The 24790-nt window shown below is 44.2% G+C and overlaps 1 protein-coding gene across 1 annotated transcript in view; it reads right to left on the bottom strand.

Annotated features, from left to right (window-relative positions):
- Positions 1-3963: 3963 nt before the first annotated feature.
- The window catches only part of LOC147891423 (alanine--glyoxylate aminotransferase 2 homolog 1, mitochondrial-like), a 32536-nt gene continuing 11709 nt past the window's right edge, over positions 3964-24790 (bottom strand). The window contains exons 3-9 of the mRNA XM_087389387.1: positions 6001-6171; positions 5717-5863; positions 5348-5527; positions 4982-5207; positions 4638-4751; positions 4438-4524; positions 3964-4255 (exon numbers count right to left, since the gene is read on the bottom strand). Coding sequence (XP_087245513.1) covers positions 4212-4255; positions 4438-4524; positions 4638-4751; positions 4982-5207; positions 5348-5527; positions 5717-5863; positions 6001-6171 — 969 coding nt within the window. The 3' untranslated portion in view covers positions 3964-4211. The remainder of the gene's footprint in view (positions 4256-4437; positions 4525-4637; positions 4752-4981; positions 5208-5347; positions 5528-5716; positions 5864-6000; positions 6172-24790) is intronic.

Below are 24790 nucleotides of genomic sequence, written 5' to 3'. Positions count from 1 at the left end.
AATGTCATTACTTAGTCAAATTTGACTTTGGCAAAGTATTCCATGGGAGCACATCGAATGCAACAAGAGTCCCAGTGAATGCTTTGTGTGGTTTGGTTGGGGGCGCCTACCTAGCATATGATTTGCCATACTACATGGCCAATAGGGGCCCCTAGTGAGACAAAAGCTCTTATTAATTAATTTGTTGGTGTGGGGGGAGGGGAGAGTGGTATATGATGGGAAAATATTTAGGGATAAAGGGGGGAGGGCTTGAATTAAAAAAAGGGGGGGAGGGGGAGGGGTGATAATTTCTCACGCAAGGGGAGGGGGAGAGCTTGAATTACATAAAAGGGGGAGGGGGAGGGGCATTAAAGAGGGAGGCACGTGTGAGATTGGGGAGGGGGGAACCACTTATGAAGGGCATAAAGGGGGAGGGGGATGAGGGAGGGTTTATAATACTACTATAAGGAAAGAGCCATATAATATTACTTTATAACTTAGTGGTAGGGCTCACGCTTGTCAAAAAGTAGGCTTTGGGTTCAATTCTTTTCTTGAACATTTGGGGAAGCCCCCCTTACACTAGTATATGCACAAAATAAATTAAGCCATGGTAAAACATAGGTTAATTAATGCCTAAATAAATTAATCCATAAAGAAACATCGGTTAATTAAAACATAAATAAATTAAGACATAGATAAACATAGGTTAAATAAGCCTCCATACACCAAAACTAATTAATTAATGGGTTGGAATAGGAGAGGTGAATAGGAGGGTTGGAATATGTACTATTATTGGTAATTTCATGTTAATATTGATGTTGTTAGTGTTAATGGTCGTATGCTTGATTATTGTACTTTGAACACAAACATATTGGAGTTAGTTGATTCAATGATTCGTTCAATTGATCGTTAACAACTAACGTAATTGGCGACTAAAGTACAAGTGACTAAACTAGTCCAAGGGATTGGAATTAATATAAAGATACCAATTAAGATCTCGCATAGTGCATGGCATGTGGCCATGAGCCAATTTTATATTTCACAGATGTGAATCTTAGATAATAAGCCATAAACTATTTTTGAAATAAAGTAACTAGATGAGGAATTATCACAGCTTTCTTATTAAACGAAAGCTAGTGCTTATGCACACTAATGCTCTCTTGTTTTTATTCTCGAGAAAATTTTTATTCAAAATAATGTAAGTCTTAGAGGATTTACTTCCTAAGAAAGGTCATTAGGCATCTTACTAGATTGTTGACGCTCTAATCAATGATCAAAGCCGATACTAAAACTTGTTGAGGTCTCCCTTATGGCCAAGCAAAGTTGTTTTCCATTTCAATGCAAGGAAAAATTCGATGCTTAGCATGCCATTGAATAATCTGCCTCCATATCGGACGCACTGTGTTGCAGGCCCAGAACAAATGAAAGGTGGATTCAAACTAAATGTTGCATAACATGCAAAGGGGAGGGACATCGCTCCACTTTGTCCTTGGTTACATCAGTGTCCACCGAGGAAAAAATTTAGCTTTGCTAACGGTGTAGCAATCTAAACTCTCAATAATCTATGAGCCCCGATTAGAGAAGTATCGAAGGGTACATACATCTTCGCTAAGAATGTGAACCGCTTGAACAGTACCCAGTGCCCACATGGTCATCCAGGCTGAGTTCAACTCGAGAGAGTTTGGAAAGAAACTCTTCACTTGAATTTGGGCTCATGGATTTAGATAGCTTATGGCCAACTACCATGGGATCAACATTCCATGCCCATTGACAATATATAGGAGGCTTGAGAGAGAGATTGCAATCACAAATATCTCGTTTTTGTCCGTCATTGCAAAAGCATAAGATAATTACAGCTTCGAATGTTGAAGAAATCAAAGGTGTTGGTGATCTCGTCAACAAAGAAGAGAAGATAAAGATTGCTTCAAAAGAAGGTAGACCTTATGCTCATCACCTATGGAATGAAGCCACAAGACTTCCTCATTGATCATGCTCCTTCTCCTTGCGTTTCCACACCTCCCCTCCTCATTTCTCCACTAATCAATACAAACTTTATGAGCTTACATCTTTTAAATTTATTTCATTTCATTTAGCTAGAAAGCATCAAGCAATGATAGAACAATTTTTATTTGTTCAACAAAACCATTAAGTTCCTCAGATGCATAGTTACATTGTTGAAGACCCATTGAAAGAACATACGGTTCTGAAATTTTACTTGCCTCAAGGAGTGATGTCATCAACCTTGAAAACAAGTTTGTATATTTTAGATTTCCCATGTTCTTTTCAACTTTATTTGTACTTTAGGACATTGACTCTATAACTTTTGAGAACGTTCAAAAAAAGAAGAAAAGCGGGGGGAAGCAATCCTGATTGAACTTGGTCTTATTTATGACTAGAAGAAAGTATGGTATACTTATTTTAACACAACATTTTATTTTATTGTTGTCTTCAAGAGAAATAATTCTATAACCAAGATGTAAATGTCTATGATTGTTTGACATATTTAAAGTGTTTGATACTTTTCATAAGAAACAATTCTATAAGCATGACCTAAATGTTTATGATTGTTTGACATATTTAAAAGTGTACAATACTTGTTTCGGGTATGTAGCATAGCCACGACTCCATGTGATTCTCCAAGTTGAGTTGACATATTCAAAGTGTAGAATACTTTTCATAAGAAACAATTCGATAGGCATGACCTAAATGTTTATGATTGTTTGACATATTCAAAAGTGTACGACACTTGATACTTGTTTCACGTACGTAGCATAACCATGACTCCATGTGATTCTCCGAGCTAAGCTACCAATCTCTCTCTCTCTCTCTCTCTCTCTCTCTCTCTCTCTCTCTCTCACACACACATGCGCGCGCATGCACGTACGAGCGCTCTCAAATAACCTTCTCATAATGCAAAGCCACTTGACATTAGTTTTCTACCAAATTTTCACACATCCCTAACAAAACTTTAGAATTTCCTAGAGGCAATTCGACTTCCAAGTGTACCACACACATTTGCATAAACTCACATTTCATACAACTTCTCAATCCTCTCTAATGCTACCTATGTTGTATTTATGCACAATTTAGGCTAAATCTCTTAGGTTGAAATCCCAACAAAAGGTTGCGCCTTAGCCAAGATACATTTTTTACATTTTTTAAGTTATCACCTTTTGCTTTTTTATGCATGAACCAATTTTCAATAACATAAATTGTCCCTATTAAGGACATTTTACACAAGATTTCTCTCACGTAAGTACCACCTTTGATATGGGCTCATGCAATTAATCGTACTCCTTTCTATTGCATAATTATTATCAAGGACATAAATGTAGATTCAAATTGAGTAATTGAATGGGCATGAGCAAGTCCATGTTGATAATACAAAAGGTTAATTAATACGTCATATTAAAGTTTAAGCCATTCAAAGTCTACCTATGTCTTCTCTAAGATCAAATTCACAAAAATTGCCGACAGTCAGCATCCATTTACTTGGCAATTATTATATAGTTCCCTCCGTATTCACCAAGGCAATCACTTAAACATTTTCAGTTGTATATTCAAAAATTACACCCAATAGCTGAAACACCTAGACTTATCCTCTGCTCCAAAATCCAAGTTTCTTCGCTGTCTGCACAAAGTTAGTTGCTAGTATTTCATAAGCTATATCAAAGAAGGGATGGGATCACTGTTGAGCTCGAAAGTGTGCCATGTGGTCCCCTTGAAATAAATGTAAAGAAAAATCAAAGAGGAATCTCACAAGAATGAGTAGACCTTAAATTATTGTCATCAATTGATTCTTTAAAGAATGAGTCTCATAGGCAACAAAAGGAACTCCATTTTACGACAAGAACAAATTACTAAGTTGTTTGTTAATAATAAGAGCCACAAGACTGCATATGCATCAAACAAACAAACAATATTTATCATAGAAGCTGAGATTTATTTCAGAAACCTGATCTTGCTGTGAAAGCTCCGACTGAAGAAAACGGAGATTTAGCCAAACATTGAAATTATTACGTGAAAGATCCAACATTTCCATAAGAAAAATGAAAGCCAAAATCTATGTGAATTTGTTTCAAGATCTGAGAGCATTCAAATCTTCTATGCACTGTATTTTACAACGTGTCATTCTGTCCTCGTCACCTGGCAGTATATACAGCGGCCAGATATTCATTTAAATAATCCCATATTACTTTCCTGTTACAAGATCCTGAATTAGAAATGGAACATTAAAGCTTAGACATGCTGTAGTCCATAACATCTACCAGAAAATCTGCAAGATTAGTAGAGAGTGTCAGAATCTTGGAGAGTATTGCAATACCAATCAGCAAACCTGTATGATTATCCTGACTCCACATTCTCAATGCTGTTGTTTTCAAAGCTACCTGTAATGTATACTGGCAGGGAGATGGAGGTGAACAGCTTCACGACAAATGTGCAAATTTAGAAAAATACCTGCATCTTCTTTCGTGAAACACATGGGAGGCTTGATTCTGAACACATTGCCATGTAAACCACCTTTACCAACCAATACTCCTAAATCTGCGAGCATGTTAGCCCAAATAACATTAAGGACAAAAAGAGTGCACTCCAAACAAGCAGAAAGCAGCAGTGAAAGGGAGCACATAAGAGGTCTTTTCACCATTTTGACATACCTTTCATCTTTTCCACCAGATCTGCAGTTTCAGTCTTTGCTGGAAACTTTGTTCGTCTATCTGTCACTAACTCCACTCCGATCATAAGACCTTTACCCCTCACATCTCCAATAACTGGAAGTTTGCACACCAAAGAGTCAGGTTCAATCAAAGCTACGAAGGGAACACGTAGATGCACTAAAATAAAAATTCCTTAAGGATCTTATGATCATCACTGTTTCTATTATCAATGAGAAAGGGATTGTAGAAAGAAGTCTGCCCCACAGAGAAAAACATGATAATGCCAACAAAATATGTAATTGATTACAGCTTCCAGTAGAACGAATGTCCAGTCAGGAACGTACTGTCATGTTTTTCTTGAAGATTTCGGATCTGGCGGAGTAAATGGTCACCTATAGCGGCACTATGCTCTTGCCGCTTTTCTTTGTCTAGTACCTTTAAAACAGCATGCCCTCCTGCTGAGCAAACTGGATTTCCTCCAAAAGTATTGAAATGTAGGCGCTGAGCTAAAACACTTGCAATTTCTGGAGTTGTTGCAACAGCACCCAATGGAAGACCATTTCCAATGCCCTGCCCAGAAGATAGAAGATCTGATATAACTTTAACATAACTCTGACAAATCCTAAAAATCCTAACTTTACAATCAGATAACACCAGACTTGCACTTTTCTAGCTGTAAGCCAGGGGAAAATCTATATTACAAGGCCAACCTTAGCCATCGTGACAATGTCAGGCAGGACACCTTGCATCTCGAATCCCCAATAATGACTTCCAGTACGACCAAATCCTGTTTGCACTTCATCAGCTATACAGATACCTCCAGCACTCTTTATCAGTTGATATACAGCTGGAAGATATCCTGGTGCAAGTTCCACTGCTCCACCTGCTCCCTGACACATACGTAGCATTATGTTTACGAATTTACTAAAGCTTCAATGGAGATCTCAGGTGCTGCATGCTTTAAAATAGACAACCACATTAGGCTTACTTGGATAGCATTATGTTTACGAATATGCTAAAGCTTCAACGGATATCTCACGTGCTGCATGCTTAAAAACAGACAAAGGCATTAGGCTTACTTGGATAGTCTCTGCGATAAAACCAGCCACACGACCAGGTGTAGATGCACTTATCACGTCAGCAACATCTTCAGCATACTGCTGTCCATTGGCTCCATATATCCCTCTGTAAGGGTTAGGATTCAACGCATGGTGCACTCCAAAGCCCTGCAAAGTTCTCCACGACCACACATTTCTATAGGGTAGAACATTTCTGGAAATATAAAGCTGATCTCAGAGGTCTAAATACTTCACAGAATGTCTATCAGGAAGCTCTATGCTCAAATCAATTATGAAAGGCAAACCTGTGCAACACTGTGTTTCCACGTATGCAATCCTGCTGCTCCCATGGTTGCAGCACTCAGACCATGATAGGCATTTCGTAAAGCAATTATGTCATAATTCCCAGTGTATAGCCTGGCCATCATCATCGCCATGTCATTTGCTTCAGATCCCGAATTGACTAGGTACACAACCTGCCCACTCAGAAAGTCAGAAAAATCTCTCTCTCTCTCTCTCTCTCTCTCTCTCTTATTGGTATCATGTTGTGGTCTTGTCATTGTGTGTGTGTGTGTGTGTGTGTGTGTGTTGGATCCTGGGAACAACTTCGGACCAGTCTTGTAGGCTGCTTGGCATTGTTCCTAAAAAGTAAAAAATCTCCTCCATCCTGTTGGGTGCAGGAAGCAGCAATGGAACAGGAGTGGAGTGCAGGAAGCAAACAACAAGCTGGAGCAAAACATAGTACTGCTCAAATGGACAAGAGGAAAATACAAAGGGTGGCCTATATGGCCCCCAAGTCAACCATATGGTTTTTGACCAAAGAACTTATAGAGTTGACCTGACCTACCATGGCCAAGTGCTAACAAAACCCCCTCCATGGTATGGCTGAAGTATCCTGGAAATATCTCAGGAATACCTGGAAACTACATCATGGTTGCACATATTCGTCCCAGAGGGATATAGCAACCTATGATATGTACAGAGTGATCCCTCACGTAACAAAAGGAGCCAAGTGTAAAGCATGTCGAAATGCCTCAAACTTAGGCCGTGGTAAAGCTTTCGTGAAAAGATATGCCGAGTTGTCCTCAATGGGAACATAGGACAACTAGACTCCCCCAAGCAATTGCTCTCGAACATAGTGATAGTGGACCTCAATATGCTTTGTGCGCGCATGAAACACTAGGCTTCTAGCAACCACCAAAGCACTCTGGCTGTCAGTGTAGATCGTAGTAGACTCGGGCCGAACGATATCAAGATCTGCAAGTAACTTGTGAAGCCAAACGCACTCTACTGTAGCTGTGAAAGTTGCTCTGTACTCAGCTTCACAACTGGATGTGGCAACTGTAGGCTGCTTCTTGCTGAACCAAGAGATGCACGAGGCTCCAACAATAAAACAGTTGCCGCTGTGTGACACCCTAGTGTCGTAACATCCTCCCCAATTGTTGTCCGTGAATGCATGCAAAACAAGTGGGGCCTCTGAACCATAGAGTAAACCCAAATGCTGCATGGCCTCTGAACCAAGAGATGCACGAGGCTCCAACAATAAAACAGTTGCCGCTGTGTGACACCCTAGTGTCGTAACATCCTCCCCAATTGTTGTCCGTGAATGCATGCAAAACAAGTGGGGCCTCTGAACCATAGAGTAAACCCAAATGCTGCATGGCCTTCAAGTATCGAAAGACCTGCTTCACTGCTTGCCAATGCTGCGTACTAGGATTGTGCATGTACCTGCTTAACTGGAAAATGGCATACTGAAGATCAAGCCAGGTATGACAAAGGTATATAAGGCAACCAACAGCCTACTGATAAAGGGATGCATCAAATGGCGGACTTCCATCTTTGGAGGAGAAACGAAAGCTAGGCTCCAATGGAGTAGAAACTGACTTGCAATCCTCGAACTGGAAGCGATCTAGGAGCTGTCCAATATACTTAGACTGACTCTATCATTATACGACCCTCAACATATGCAAACTGTAGCCCAAATACTAGTGCAACCGACCCATATCTATCATGGCAAAAGACTGACTGTAAATCAGCCTTGAAATCTGCAATTATATCCATATCTTGCCCAGTGATAAGCATGTCATCCACATAAAATCAGAATTAAAAATTCTGATGCACTCTTACAGACATAAAGAGTGGCCTCGGTTGGGCTGTTCTGAAAGCCACGGCCTATCAAAAATGCATGGATCTTTGCATACCATGCCCGGGGTGCCTGCTTCAATCCATAGGGGATTTTCTAAGCCGGCAAACCATATTTTCAGAACCCAATTGTTCAAAACCAGGTGGCTGCGTTACATAGACCTTTTCCTAAAGATCACCATGAAGGAAGGCGGCCTTGATGTCCAGCTGATGAACCTCCCAATGCCGATGAGATGCCATAGCAATAACACACCTAATAGTAGTGATGTGTGATGTGGAAGCAAAGGTCTCCTCAAAGCCAATGCCGTGCTACTTCCCTTTGCAACCAACCGGGCTTTGAGGCGGTCAACACTGCCATCAGCTTTCCTTTTCACCATGTAGACCCACTTTGTGACTATGGCACGCTTGGCTGCAGTCAAGTCACACAACTCTCAAGTGTCGTTTGCATGAATGGTGGCATCCATCCATTCCTTGCTGTACAAGGCATCCTTGTGACATAAAGGTTCCTCATTGCAAGCAGTAGCAACCAAATCTACAGCCAAATAGTTGTCATGCCTCTGTTTATGCGCACCTATAGTGCAGACTAGCAAAGGCTCAGCTTGTTTGCTGTCCTTGAGTGTGTCCAAAAGCCATCTCGGGACTGCTTTTTGTTGTTTGATCATCAACTAAAGGCATATCAGGCTCAGTAGGAGCTATTGGAGGAGGATGTGCACTGGTAGAAATGTATGGCATGACACTCTACACTGACTGCTCTGGATTTGTGGGCGACTAAAAGAGAGGCAGCAATCTATCAAAAACATCTGAGGAATCAACAGTAGGCTGTTTTTTGCATTCCAGCCAAGGTAAAGGCACATTTTAAGCGAATACAACATCCCTACTGACAATGACCTTGCCCGTGCTGGGCTGATACAACCTGTATCCCTTGCTCTCTGCGCTATAACCAATGAATATGCATTTTACAACTTTGTCTTCAAGCTTGTGCCTCATCCGAGATGGCACATGAGCATAAGCCAATGACCCGAACACCCGTATATGAGAAATTTCAGGTTTGCGACCGTGCCACACCTCGTAAGGTGTGATAGTCTTCAATGCCTTTGTGGGTGCCCGATTGAGCACATAGTTGGAGCACATGACAGCATCCAACCAAAACTTATTTGACAAAGACTTCTCTTTGAGCATGTGCTTGCCCATTTCCATCTCTGACCAATTTTTCCTCTCTGCCAGCCCATTCTGCTCTGGAGTATAAGGCACTATACATTGATGAATAATACCCGGAGCTGCCAAAAAATCAGAGAATTCATGGGACATGTACTCTCCCCCCTTCTCAGTGCATAGAGTAAGGAGCTTGTGCCCTGATTCATTTTCAGCCATGGCAAGCCAATGTCTCAAGCATGGGAACACATCAGATTTGACCTTCATGCCATATATCCAAGCAAATCTGGTGTAGTCATCCACAAAGGTAGAAAAGTAAACGTAGCCCCCAAGAGATGTTGTCCGCATCAGCCCGCACACATCACTATGCACAAGGTGAAGAATCCTGGATGCACCAACTATCCCATCTTTTGGAAATGAGAAACGGTGCATCTTATACAACAAGCATTCCTCCAAAAATGTTTAGCTAGTGCATGCATGGGTGGGAGAGCAACCACCATGTCCTTTGAATGCATTTTAACCAAGCTTCTGCAGTTGAGGTGACCCAACCTCGCATGCCATAAGTGGGAATCTGAAATTACAGATTCAGCCACCAAATTTGCCTCCATAGCAGGCTGTTTGTCATATACATCAAGATGATATAGCCAAGACAGTAAGTACTATACTTTCATCGTACCGGTTGTCATTCATGGCACATCGATAACCATAAAAAAGAACCCGAAAGCCATTCAAGGATATGGCTGCAATGGAGATAAGGTTCTTCTTGATACCTGGGACAAACATGTCAATGTTCCTGCATGCAATGTCTACCAAACACCCAAAATTGGCTGAACCAAGCCAATGTCACTGCAAATATCAACAAAATTGACAAAACCCCCAATTTTTGGAAGGGCAAAACTGTCAAATTTTGGGGTAAGGCAAATGACCAAAAGCCCCAAATTTTGCTGAAATAAAGCAAATGTGACAAAATAACCTGCAAATCCAAGAATATCCTGCAATCTGCCATTAATAGATCCAAATTCCCCAATGTCGGAGTGAAAATGAAGTCAAAATAGGGCAAATACTGCAAAAGCCCCAAAATGTGACCAAAAGGAGCAACTGTCACTGCAAAATCTGCAAATGTGACACAAAAACCCCAATCTATAGAGCAAAATCACCTCAATGTCACTGCAATGTGTGCAAGCGTGACATAAAAGAGGGTGAGAAGCTTCAAATCCAACTATACCACACAGATCTGAGTCAAAAGGGAGAGAATCTCAACCAAATGGTGCTAGAGCAGGTTGGAGCACCTGGAGGAAGGACCGAATGACTGAAAAGAGTCCAGATCTGAGCAAAAAACCTCCAAAAGCAGCCCAAAAAAGCTCGAAATCAACTTCTGACAAGTCGTACGGATTCCTGGCAGCATCACACATCTGTCTGTACATGTCCGTACGGTCGTACGGACGTACGTGCAACTGTACGAACAAAAAATTCATGGGCGACATGGTGCCGGACAGGGTCGCGTGTATGCGAGTAGCTCAAAAATTTCAAAAAACGTCAAGATCAGACCTTAAAAAGGCAAAAAACAGCCACTAGACTGTTTTTCTGCTCAAAAAACAGGTTTCTGGCGATGAAATGAGGGACCAGACTGAGCTGGAGCAAAATGGCAAGTAGGAGCAATAGGAAAGCACGAGGGAAGGCAGGTAGGAGCAAGAGAACCTGCTCTGATACCAATGTTGGGTGCAAGAAGCAATGGAACGGGAGTGGAGTGCGCAAAGCAAACAAGCTGGGGCAAAACGTAGTACTACTCAAATGGATAAGAGCAAAATACAAAGGGTGTCCTATATGGCCCCCAAGTCAACTCATAGAGTTGACCTGACCTACAAGGCTCATACCAGGGCTAAGTGCTAACACATCCCATCCATCTCTCTTTCTTACCGAGGAGGTATGAATCGTATGCATGAACAGATTTTCAACATCCAGCAAGTGAGAAAGTTAAAGATGCAGTTGGCAAAGGTGACAGCTGAACTTCAGGTCCTTGAAGGACATGGCAAGCAAGCGGTAATTGATGAGGTAGTGAAAGCTGGCAAGGCATCTCCCCCTACCCCTCAACTAGTCTCTATAGTTAAAGATCTTGTTCACACTGAAGTACAAACAATTAAGAAAGAAGTGACTGTGGAGGTTGATATGAAGGCAAGTAAAACTGATATCTAGGAAAAGATCAAGGAGCAAGAAGCCAGACGTGACAACGCACTGAAGATTAGGTAGGAGGGCCCCCTGGAGGCTGATACAAAGAGGAAGACTCTTGAGTGAGACTTTAGCACATGTTAAAGCAGCCATGCCTGGCATTAAATGGAAGGATGATGATGATGATGATAGAGCAATTAATATCCAGCACCCTAGAGAACATGCTACCATTATGCTTAAATCACGAGATTTACAGATCAAGCTTCCCCAACAATCTTACAAGTTGAAAGGGACCAAGGTATGGATAACCGAGGAGAGGAACTCACACAAGCTTAATTGAAGAATAAGGCAACGGAATTAGCCAAGGTCAAGGCTGCTAGGAAGGATGGAAAATGGGCAGTATATTGTGAAGTCATAGCACTCATCGAAGAGTTTAACTCTAAACCAAAAGACTCTATGTCTTAAGCTGATGTAGGGCTAATTATGTTTTTCGGACTACTATGTAGGTACTCTAAATAACCAAAGTTGCTTTTTGCACTTCTTGGGAGCTGCCATGTGCCCTCCATAAGCAAATGTAATAGATGGTTTTCTTTTTGGTGCTGTCCCATAGACCTGTTAGTCTCCCATGGACATTAACTTCTCTCTCACGCAGCTAGAGCATGCCTCACATGAGGGTAGGGAGCCCTGGCTCGATTCAAGCACACTTGCACAACCACCCGATGAAGGAATGGACACACTTGTGAGGTCGACAGCCATGTATGCAGCACCCTTCTGGGGGTGAGACCTACCAGCAATCGACTAGCAGACATTCAAGAGCCTACATGTGACTATGGGATCTAGGATGATTCGGAGTAAGCCCTCCATCCCACATCAAATCATACAAGCAAAGTTCACTGTGAGGCCACTTCAGCTTGATGCCATCTTTCAAACAGTGACATATCTACATAGGGTATTGGCCTCACCTATTTCAAGGCTGTCGAGGTTGGCATTACTCGTCCAGACAACTAGCCAAGAGGGGGCATAGCACAGCTTGGTACGCACGCATAAATGTTTTAACAACCATGCTGCTCAAACCTCCTCCCCCCCTTTTAGTATAGCTTGGATGCACCGTGCCTCCGGATCCCGCAGGATGAGATCAACCGTATCATGCGGTTGGGGTCTACTCCAGCTCTATACATCGCAAAGTTGGGGTGGGAACCCGGAGTTCCCCACCAACGTCCAATTCTACCATGGTCCTTCCTAAGAGTATCAGAAGATGGAGTGATTATCAGGACCCAACTCCTAGAGGACAGGCGGGTCTCACATGCAATGAGGATTGGCATCAGACAGATACGGGTCTCGTCCCATCAGCTCTGGATCGAGATTGAAAAAGCCACTGGCACACCTAGGGAGCAGCGGATTTGCAAGCTATGCACATTCACAATGGTGGAGACAGGAGTACTTCCTATGCACTTGCCCCGCCTATTATGATATCCAAGGACGGCACCACTGCCTCTTTCAGAAGGGTCATGGGTTCGAGCCACTCTCACGGCTAATTCAATTCCATGATTAGGTCTGTATCGGCCTCTATTTGATGGAAATGCAACAACACACACACACACACACACCTTGTTGAAGCATATCACACAGCAGGAGGTGACAATACTACAGGAGGCAGATCGAGCACAGCGGCATGTCACCGATTCTATGCCTTTGAGTCAGTCCCACGACACATTGGGTAGAGGAGGAGGTAGCCGACATGAGGGCAGCATGGATCTGCGAGAAGAGACGATGTAGAGCAGCGATACAAAGACCCTTGACCAGAGCACATATGATAGAGGTCCCGCCCATTGCTACCCTCGAAGGAGCATTCCGTTCGAGCAGTAGTGTCACCCTTGATATGGCCCACCGAATACAGAGATCACGGAGACCACACCCCCACCCGGATATGTCAATGGAGTACTAGCTTTGCTTGTCCAAGTCTGAGTTTTGAGATTATTAGCTTAGCTTAGTACTCAATAAGGGCCTTAGCGAGCCCTTTCCTTCAGCCCAGAGCAGATTGTATGGGTTGCTTTCTTGCTTGTACTTCGTCTCATAGGCCCGCGAGGCTTTCCGAAGACGTTAATACATCTCTCTCTCTCTCTCTCTCTCTCTCTCTCTCTCTCTCTCTCTCTCGTTGGCCGTTGTTGAAGATTACGGACTTGTGATCTGTGAAGTTGTCTCACTCAAGATCAAGTTGTGATTCAAAGGTCGACATTGGGGGGATCGACGGGTTTCTTTTATGGTTACAAATGGACACACGAAGGGAGAGAACCTCTTCAGCAACCTGCTATTTAAAAAAGCAGTACATCTGAAGTGAAGACCCTTAGCGTGGGGTTTCCAAAAAACTTTTAATTAGAACCTTAAGCTTTTTAAAGAGTTCTTGCTGCTTATTTTTTATGAAATGTCTTGTTCCTCCTTGTCATCTTTTTGCATATTTTCTCCCTTGAGTCCTCTTCAAGTGAGGCCAAAACCAAGGCCAGCCTTGCTTTTTTGCAATTTTTATCAGACCAAGAAATGCATGGCATTCCTTTACATCTCTTGTCCTCTTCTGAGTATTTTGCTTGACTCCTTGAGAACCTAAGAAAGCATTTGGTCCATCTCATAACATGTGTTGTGTCCATTCCATTTCATTGACTGATTTTTCCATCTCCTTTCCATAAATATTAGATTTCTCATTATTCCAAATATGTTTCTTTCTTGAGCCTTGAATCATAAAGGAGCATCTTTTGTGAGATCCAAGGGACTTTGGGGTAATTCCGGTGGCTCCTCGATGAGATGCGAAGATGTCTCATATTTGTGAAAATTGAGTCGTCTCTCGTTGTGGCGGGGAGAGTGGTCTCCGTGATCTCTGTATCCGATGTGCCATGTCAAGAGTGACACCTCGGCTCAGACGGTCTCCTCTGAGTAGCACGGAATGAGCTGAACCTCTATCGTGCGTGCTCTGGTCTGCATCATGTGTGGTCTCTATGTCTCTAGCTCCATCACTCCGCACCGCCTCTTCCCATTGATACACGCTGCCCTCGTGTCAGCTATCTCCTCCTCTGTCTCACTGTGTCCGAGGCTGCCTCGAAAGCATAGAAGTCGGTAACATGTCGTTGTGCTCGATCTATCACCTGTGGCACTGCCACCTCCTACAATAAGGACTCTCTGTGTCACTACATCTCCATCAAATAGAGGCCAACGCAAACTTGGTCATGGAAGTGGATCGATCGGGAGAGTGGCCCGAATCCAAGTCCCTCCTGAAAGAGATAGTGGTACCGTCCTCGGATCTCATTGTAAGCGGGGCAAGTCTATAGGAAAAGCTCCTCTGTCTCCACCTCTACTAGTTTGCAACCCTACAAATCCGCTACTCTCTAGGTGTGCCCATGGCTCTCCTTGCCTTGATCCTCAGCTGATGAGACAAGACCCACATCTATTTGATGGAAATCCTTGATGCAGAGAAGCCAAAGAGGAAGGGTATATGTCACTACTACAAGAAGCCGGGTCACTACATTGGTGAATGCAAGAAGAGAATAGCAAAGGAGAAGAAAAAGGATTATGGTATGGCTGTCTCAGATGCATCAGCCCCTAATGCACATGAAAGAGCGGATGTCACAGCCAACTTTGTAGAAGAAGATTATGCCTTTTTGTCTTGCATTTCAAATTTTCAAGTGGCTGGTCCAGATACTACAGCCACTCTTGAGGATGACTCTTATGCTTTCCTGACTTGCAGCTATGACCCTTCGAAGGATGCAGGCACTTTCAGTGTCAATGAGACATTGAACACATGGTAGTTTGATAGTGGTGCATCCAAGCAAATCACTTCCACGATGTGTTTCATGAATGTGTTTGGCTGTGTCGTTTGTTTGCTCATCTTCATCTCTTGGAGGCTAGTTGTCTGGATAACTCTAGTTCCAACCTCGGTAGTCTCAAGCAAGATAAGAACCAAACCTTGCGGACGTATGTCAATGTCTCGAAAATAGCATCGATTTAGAGCGGTGTCATATCAACCTCTGCCTGTGTGACCTGATGAGGGACTGAGGGCTTACTTCGAATCATCTTGGACCCCATACTCACATGTAGCGTCTCGAATCTCTACCACTCAGTTGTTGATAGGTCACTCTCCCAAAAGGGTGCCGCATACATGGCTGTCGGTCTCACAAGTGTGCCAAATAGCCATCCCTTCATTAGGGGGTCCTAGAAGTGTGCCTGAAAGCGTTGTCTCTCTAAACGAGCTAGAGACCCTTGCCCTCGTGTGAGTCATTCCCTAGCTACATGAGTAATCGTGAAAATTGGCCTTGCAAAGACTGTTGCTAGATAGGTATATGACTGCACGATCTCAACCAGCTCTCCTCGGTAAGTGAAGCGATGTCGATGAAATACAGCACGTGAAGTGTTGAAGATTGTAACCTTGGTCTTGCCAAGGTTACCAAGGTTAACTATATCACACACACACACACACAGAGGCACAAACGTGGAGTAGGGAGGGCATAAGATTAAACGTCACAGCCAAAACTGGTGGTTTGGACTTATATAGTCCCCTCCACAATCCCCTCTAATTCTCACTAGAGTACTCCTACATTAGTCCCTTTTTCTCCCTTCATTACAGCCATCCCTTCCCATAGAAATTTGCCCTCAAAATTACATGCTTTGGCTGTCACACAAGGGTGATGAGACAGCAAAGTGTAGCTAATCAGCCTTCTAAAAGAAAGGGGTACTCTTGGACAATGCTCTCACTACCATGCTTGTTCATCTTTCCGTAGTTCTTACCATCTGATAAGCTACTCAATGTATACCTTGTTGAGAAGTACTCTATCTCTAAAACCCACAATGCATCGGGAACATAGAGGAAATGGCCTTACTCACCCATAGGTGGCAACTCTCGGAGAATGTGCAATGTTGGCCCACATCTAGTTTCAGCAAAGACACATGAAACACATTGTGGATCTCGGAGGTGCAAGGTAGCTCCAATTGATACGCTACTTCAACCAATCTTGCCGATGATCCTATAAGGGCCATAATACCGATGAGTAAGTTACATGTTGGTATTACCCTTCAATGAAGCATAACGATTTTTGTGGGGATGTAAAATGCACATAATCCTCTTCCTTGAAAACCAAGTTTCTCCTATGCTCATCTGCATATTTATTCTACCTTCTCGTGCTCATTGATTTTTTACAACCATGTTGCAATTGAGGCAGGCATTCCCACTTGACGTTATCCCACGACCTCTAGATGTCATGGCAAAAATGTTAGAAGTAAACCAACAAAGGGTACGCACAGCGGAAGACCGATAGAATAACCCAGGAGCTCGCACAGTGTGGTGTGGGGTGTGGAATCACAAACTTCTTAAACTTACGCGCATAGGTGTGCAGACTCATCAATAGACAATGAACCAACCAGATATAGAAGACACCATAATAATATATTTCCATCCAACGCTATGGACAGAATACAAAAGAGATAGATCCACAGTCCCACCAATGGTGTGGTCCTCTGATCTTACCACAAGATCCTTCTCCATATCTGCCAGCTATCTCTAGACTCGAGCCTGCGTGCTACACCTCGAGCTTCTGTAGACTTTCTGTCCAGATCCAAACACCTTGCTGTCCGTCCAGCCCTAGATGAACTCTGTCTGCAGCAACTCCTAGTCTCCTCTGCCTCCTGGATGTAGGGCTGAGGGTGTGAGTATAGCTGCTCCTGCTGCTCCTCCGATGGCTGAGCTGTTGAATGATGAATGAGGGCCTGGAGGCCCTCCTTTTATAGGCCCAAGGCCTGCTGCAAAAACCAACCAGGGGTGGGGCAAATAGCCGACTCAGTCAGCCCCTCCCTGGCCGACTTGGTCTGCCACAAAATGCCCCTTTTGGGGCTCTCTTTTCCAGGGCCTTTGGCCCACACTCCAAGGGCTTTAGCCCTCCTTTCAAGGCAGGGTCCCAGCCTCTTCTGTCTGCCTATGTGAGGCTTGGTTGGCTGGCTCCAACCAGCTCAACCAGCCCGCCATTAATGTGCCTCTGCCACGGCTCTTTTGCAGGCCCATAGCCTGCCCTTTACAAGCGCCTTTTGGCCTTTCATGCTGCACCATCTGCCAGGCCTTTTCTGCCACCTCTACGCCTCTATCAGGGGCCTGTTCCAGCCCGCATATCCACGCCATGATGCACCTTTGCCAGGCTGCTGTTTGCTGTCCACATGTGTCAGCCCTTTCAGCACTTTTCCCTGTGAGGTGCTGCCCATGTGGCAGCCCCCTTTCTCCTTTTCTTTTGGACACATGCCCTAGGTCTCCCTCCCCCATGCTCTCCTCATATGGGGGCTTACAGATGAGGAGGTGAGCTTTCCAACAACCCCTCTCACCAACATATACCTAGATGAATCCACGAACATTCCCAAACTCATCCTCTAAAAACACAACATAGTGCAGTAGTCACTCACAAGGTTAAAAACCATAAACTCCATCATGCATAGCAGGGACTAGCTACTATGACATCCCCACTAACGTCATCAGCGCCCAACAGTGGGTGTAGACCATAGTATAAAAATATGCTCTCACACATACAAATCCACACACCCACACATACTTGAGCATCCATTTATACAAAGTCTTCGTACTGAGTTTCTGTCGGCACTTCGGAGGTGAAGGGCAGACTCAGCCATGACGAAGGCTAGCACTAAAGGAGAAGGCTAATCAAAAGATAGTCCAAAATCTCTTCATTCAAGCTACAACTGCTTGTGAAGTCTATAAACGTTTTCATTTTAGTCTCTCCCCAACAAGCATCTAAATCTAAATCTAGCTGATAGGGCAATGCACCATTTAAGATAGAAAGAATTATCACAATACAAGCAGACCGCAACTTAGCCCAATGCCAACACGTCGATGACGATGCTCCAGTGACTCCGGGTCGTAGTCCTCTGGAACACTTCAATGTCGAAATCTTTTCCTAGCTTTTCATCCAGTGGCTCCTGCTCCACCAGGTCTGGTTCCGCTTCGGCACACCATCCAAGTACACAAGTCCATCTTTAGTAGCACCTCCTAGCACCACCTTCAGTCACATTCTTGACTTCCAACTCGAGCAATCCAGCCGCCACGATCTTCCAGTTGTCCCCCTCATAATGAGTGAACAACCTGGAGTCTTCCACGCATCATGCTCTGAGGGTCTGTCTCAATCCATCCTTCCTTTGGCAAGGTCCGCAACAAATGAATATATCCTGATAAGCAGGACCACGAACCCTCATTGAGCTCTCAAGCAGGTACTCTTCTGGCTTCAATACACCTTGTCCATCACCTTCCAGCAATCTGCGTCCGAGATTTGAAGAAGCACCCACACTTCCCCTTCTGCCTTCAAAAAAGACCAATTCCTTCCAATCTCGCATTTCTCGAGACAAATGAAGAGCACAGTCTCTCCACAGCATGCTATAAAGGCTCAAATGAAGGACATCAAGTACATACCAGATCATCGTACTGCATGTATGCTTGCTTTGAAAGCAAACCATGCACCTCATCGAGGCACATACCAATAGCCTGTGTAATCCTGTATTGTCCCCTTCTGAAGTACAGCATCCATCTAAACATGAAACCCCAGGCCACTCCATGGAATCCACCCTCGTGTCAGTATCAGCAGCTACGCACCTGGAAGATTCCAAGCACTCCTTGTTGTCCTTCACCTTCACAAAGGTCTCTGACTCCTCGTCGACCCACATCTCGATGTCAGACATCATCACTGTGGTTTCTAGGTCAGCATATTTGACCTCACTAAACGCAAAGATGTCACCAAGAACAACTCTTCAATCACCACATTTGCTTTGGCTTTTGTGTCACCCTAGAATCTAAGTCCAACTCCTTCCTCTTGTTTTTTGATCCGCCTTCTTCTTTCTATAGTCCTTTGCAAAATGACCTAGCGTGTCACAATAGAAGCACTTCTTCTTCTGCTTCCTCTTGGAAGTGTCCTCGTCATCAGAGTCATCCTTCTTGGACTTGCCACTGTTAGGCTTGCCCTTGCCTTTGGCAGCGTAATCCTTTGCCAGCAACACCTTGTCGTCTTTGGCATTGTTGTAGAGCTTCTCCCTAGCTTCTTTCTGTAGCAGTAATGGTCCCAACTCCTCAAAAGTCAGAGGTTTGGTCTTCTGTCCTGCTGTCACAGTCGTTACAAAGCTTTTAAAGCTCCAAGGTAGCCTCCTCAGTACCATCAAGGCCAAATGGCACGAGCCCACCTTTTGACCAACCGATGCCAGTTAATCCCTTACCACCTTGACCTTCGTCAAGTGCTCATGTACAGAATCTTCCTCATCCATATCTAGGTTGTAGAGCTGATGCTGAAGAAGCAAGATCCGGGATGTGTTGTCTGTCTCGTACAGATCCTTCAGAATGACCCACGCCTCTACTGACGTCTCGGCCATCTGGATGTGAGGAAGCACAGAGCCCCCCGTAGTCCCTATGCTCAATGCTAGGACATGGGCATCTATGTCTTCCCAAGCTTCGAGCTCCTCTCCATCTACTGGCATGAATATCTTCCCCTCCTTGTTCATCATATCCTCCGGCTTCGCCTCCACTCCTGTTGTCAATTTCCACAGCTTTCGAGCCACTAAATGACTCCGGATCTTCACCTTCCAGATCTTCACCTTCCAGATCGGGTAATTTGACCCATCCAATTTCCCAAACCCTCCAAAGTTAGGGATGGTGAAAGAAAGCAAAAATGCCTTCATGCATGTGTGCATGTGTGTATGAGTGCATACATGCATGCATGTGCATGTGTGTGGGCACGTATCACGTGCAATGGATTTTCGAATTGTGTAATCTCTTTGACCAATTGGTTGAGGATTTCTAGATGAGTGACTAGTTGGAAGTGTTTGCTTTCTAATCTATCCTTTGTAGCATCATGTATCAGTTTTTTGCAAACCAATGCAGGTGTATTGGTTGATTTGTTTATAGAGGTAGCTAGCAGACAAGATGGTGAATCTCTTCCTGTACATCCAATGTTTCCCAAAATTATGGGGATTTTCCAAAGTTCTTGATCTTTTTCCGCACAACTTGTGAGAATTTAACTCAAACTTCAGGAGACTAGAACTCTAAACGCACCTGACTCTACCTCAGTCACCCTCCTCTCGCAAGGGCACTGTCCTCCAGTCGTGGAAGTCAATTCCCAAGAGCTTCAGAATCAGGGTCGTCCTTCAGCAAGGTCCCTGCTTTCAGGCTCCCACACCTATAAGCCTCCTACTTGGGCTCTGATACCATGTTAGAAATAAACCAACAGAGGGTACACACAGCGGAAGACTAATAGAATAGCCCAAGAGCTCACATAGTGTGGTGTGGGGTCACAAACTTCTTCAACTTATGTGCATAGCATAGGTGTGCAGACTCATCAATAGACAATGAACCAGCCAAATATAGAAGACACCAAAATAATATATTTCCGTCCAACGCTATGGACACAATACAAAAGAGATAGATCCAGAGTCCCACCAATGGTGTGGTCCTCTTATCTGACCACAAGATCCTTCTCCTATCTGCCGGCTATCTCTAGAATTGAGCCTGCGTGCTCCACCTCAGCTTCTGTAGACTTTCTATCCAGATCCAAACGCCTTGCTGCCCATCCAGCCCTACATGAACTCTGTCTGCAGCAACTCCTACTCTCCTCTGCCTCCTGGATGTAGGGCTAAGGGTGTGAGTATAGCTGCTCCTGCTGCTCCTCTGATGGCTGAGCTGTTGAATGATGAATGAGGGCCTGGAGGCCCTCCTTTTATAGGCCCAACGCCTGCTGCAAAAAACCGACCAGGGGAGGGGCAAATAGCCGACTCAGTCAGCCCCTCCCTAGCCGACTTGGTCTGCCATAAAATGCCCCTTTTGGGGCTCTCTTTTCCAGGGCCTTTGGCCCACACTCCAAGGGCTTTAGCCCTCCTTTCAAGGCAAGGTCCCAGCCCCTTCTGTCTGCCTATATAAGGCTTGGTTGGCTGGCTCCAACCAGCTCAACCAGCCCCTCCAAGATGGCCGACACTCCTGCTGGTACACCCGCCATTAATGCGCCTCTGCCACGGCTCTTTGCAGGCACGTTTAGGCCTTTCATGCTGTGCCATCTGCCAGGGCTTTTCTGCCACCTCTACGCCTCTATCAGGGGCCTGTTCCAGCCCGCATATCCACGCCATGATGCACCTTTGCCAGGCTGCTGTTTGCTGTCCACATGTGTCAGCCCTTTCAGCCCTTTTCCCTGTGAGGTGCTGCCCATATGGCAGCCCATTCTCTCCCTTTCTTTTGGGCACATGCCCTAGGTCTCCCTCCCCCATGCTCTCCTCATATGGGCACTTGCAGATTGGGAGGTGACCTTTCCAACAAAAAGTGCCTCAGATATTCCTCCACCCGTCCGTCCACCCTTTCAGACTGACAGGATGGTATGCTGTGCTAGGGGTGATATCTTATGCGTCCTTGTGACACTATATGACCTGCTGTAGGGTAAGAATGCATCCCCCTCAACACCAGCTGCCTATACTATGATTCGTCCTTGTGACACTATATGACCTGCTGTAGGGGAAGAATGCATCTCCGTCAACAACAGCTGACTATACTTTGATTCGTAAGTCTAGCACCAAGTAAATTTTTGCACCACAATTAAAAGTCAGGATGATCCTAGCATGATGGCTCCTGCAAATCTGAAAAGATGGCTGCTGTCTTTGAATTCTGCATGTACTCTTCTTGAATACCATGTATCCTATCAAAACCTTGTAGAGGTTGCAGACAGTATGCAAGCCCATTTCAAAAACAAAGCATCTGCAACCACATTTATTTCCCTTTCTATACTCTGTCACAATCATAGGACTGCACCCAAGCCAACCATCTCCTTTGCTTAACTGACAAGGTGGGCTACATAAAAAAAGATTTGAGTGTTCTATGATCAGTTTTGACTTTGATTTTGCTCCGATACAAGTAGTAATGACCCTTTTTGAAGGCATGTAGGATGGCCAATATTTCTTGAATCCTGATCATAAACATGGTAGGTGAGCTTGCATCAAATATTATGCTTTCAAAAGCTATTACACCATGCTCTTGCCTTAGAACAGCCCCCAAACCTTTGCACTTAGCATCTGCCTCCACAATGAATGGTTGTGAGAAATCAGGGCATACCAACATAGGGAGTCAATGCAAATTTGAAGTCTTCAAAACTGACCTGCGCTTCTTTTTCTACCGACTCCTCATCATCTGAGAGCCGTATGCTCATACTAAGTTTGGCTGTCTTGGCATTCCTCATTTGCATACCTCCCTATGCTTCGATAGTCCATTTCCTGCCACACTTAAAGCATAGATTCGCCCTCTTTCTACTGTCCGTGACAGCTCTGGTATGGTCTGATTCTGCTACAGCATTAGGCTTTCTCTTCGCTTCGCATCAAAATGCCTGTAAGGCCTTGCATAAGGCATTCTGCTGTCCCATATTGTTGAGTACCTGGGAAACAGGGCTGCTATGCCTTTCGGTCATGTCACTCAAGCATCTTGGGTCTTTTCTTTATCAGCCTCCAATGCAATCCACATGTGCTGCCCGTATCCTGTACCTAATTGGGCTCAAATACCTCAGCGAGCTTGGCAGTTTGCTCAATGGTTTGGGGCATCACATTGGAGACCACGAGCGGATGTAAGCCCTGAATGGAACACGGTAACTTTCCCCTCTCAGATATGTCATGCACAAAGAGGGAATCCTCAAAAAACCCTGCAAATACTCATGAATGAATCAAGTCTGTGATACTAAATAAAAATCTGCTAAGTATTGCTCCAATACTAGCAGGCATATAAAGGTGGTCACCCATCAACTCCTTGAACTATGCCCACATGGTTGGCCTCCGTGGCGAGTCCCTCATGTACCGCCAACATGTGTGAGCATAGTCCTGCAAATATGATACACTTCTCATCTTGTTTGGGATCGAAGTGGAAGTAATTTTACAAGTTCATGAGCCATTCCTCTGGCTCATTAGGGGGGGGGGGGGGGGGGGGGGGTCCACGTTTAAGCTTATCCACCCTGAGCCTGTCCTTGACATCTTTTGAAGTGGAATTTTTGTTTCAGCCACCCTTGAACGCACGGGCATCATCACGCTTGAGGTTCACATAATGATGGAATGGCATCTCGTCCTCACAGACGTCCAAGGGTAAGGAATGGCCACTGAAGGTACATGGCCCTCTAGGGGGCCCATTAAAATGCCACATCATCATTTCCCAACAACCACTCTTTTAATTCCTTGGAATGCCTTTGGGCCTAGGGATTAATTACGCTTATGTGCTAGGCACCATGCTGCATTTAATTACACATTATTCAGCCCACGCTTGGACTTTTAAAACCAAAGTTGTCATGGTCTTGTAGTACATTAAAGTACTTAGAATTTCATGCCCCCGTGACATACCCCTCTCTTGAAACAAAAAACCACAGTTTGCTGCCCCAAAACACAGGAGCGAGCATGAAATATAGCATGAAAGAGTATACAAGAAAGCCGCAGCTATAGTATACAAAGACAGTGAAAATATGGCTAGGAGAGGCATGCATCCATCCATATACACTGCTCAAATCCTCCATCCATTTTGCATCAAGTGATGAAGTAGCGACGGATAACTTTACCCTTGAGCTTTCTATCTCTGTGTGCCAGAATCTGCTTTGGGACCAGAAGTTCATCTTGTTCTTCCACTTCAGGCTGTACCTCATCAGGTAAATCCTCGGGAACATCTCCATGATATTGCTTTAACAAGCTCACATGAAAGGCATTATGTATCTTCCAATGCAGAGGTAACTTCAGCTTGTAAGCTACCTCGTTTATCTTTTCAGAAACCTGGAAAGAACCATAGTAACGCATGTTCAGCTCTGTGTACAACCTTTCCTTGCCTTTCTTATTTTTCAGCCTTGCCTTTTGAAAACGCAGAAAAACCCAATCACCTTCTGTGAATACCAATTCCCTGCGGTGCTTATCTACTGCTCTTTTCTGCTTGTCCTGACTTCTTTGCAAGGCATATTTGATCTTCTTGTAAGCCTCTTCAAGGCTTTCCACAAAACGATCAGCTTCGAAGATTTTCTCTTTTGTATGTAAAATGGGAGGTATCTTCTTGGCACCTTCCACTATTTCAAAAGGTGCTTTACCTGTGGATATGTGCACCGTATTATTGTAAGCATATTCCAGCAACTGCAAATAATGCTCCCATTTGCTTTTGTGGTCTAAGACATAGCATTTAAAGATATCCAAGATGGTAGAGTTTTCGTGCTCCGATTGTCCATCAGACTGAGGTGAAAAGATGACGAAAAATTCAGCGTAGTGCCCATATTTTCAAACAATCCTCTCCAAAAGAGGCTGGTCATCCTCGGATCTCTATCACTGATTATGGATTCAGGCATCCCATGATACTTGGAGACATGCTACAGAAACAATTTGGCCATTTGATCTGCTGTAATTTTCTTTCTTACTGGCACAAAGTGGGCTTGTTTGCTAAACCTGCAAATTATTGTCCACAATCCATCATGTCCAGTAGGAGTACGTGGAAGATCAAACACAAAATTCAGGCAAAGGGTGTAACAACCCAAGTGCCTTTTGCCTGTCAAACTTTACTTTTTGACAAACCATGCATGTTCTCACATATTCTTCCACATCTTTCCTCAAAGATGGCCAATAAAAGTATTGCTCCACTGC

The sequence above is a fragment of the Dipteris shenzhenensis genome, chromosome 18 (assembly GCF_047967505.1).
Source record: "Dipteris shenzhenensis isolate YYH24624 ecotype China chromosome 18, Dip_SZ_1.0, whole genome shotgun sequence".
Taxonomy (NCBI): domain Eukaryota; kingdom Viridiplantae; phylum Streptophyta; class Polypodiopsida; order Gleicheniales; family Dipteridaceae; genus Dipteris; species Dipteris shenzhenensis.
This window is presented reverse-complemented; position numbering and strand designations above follow the sequence as displayed.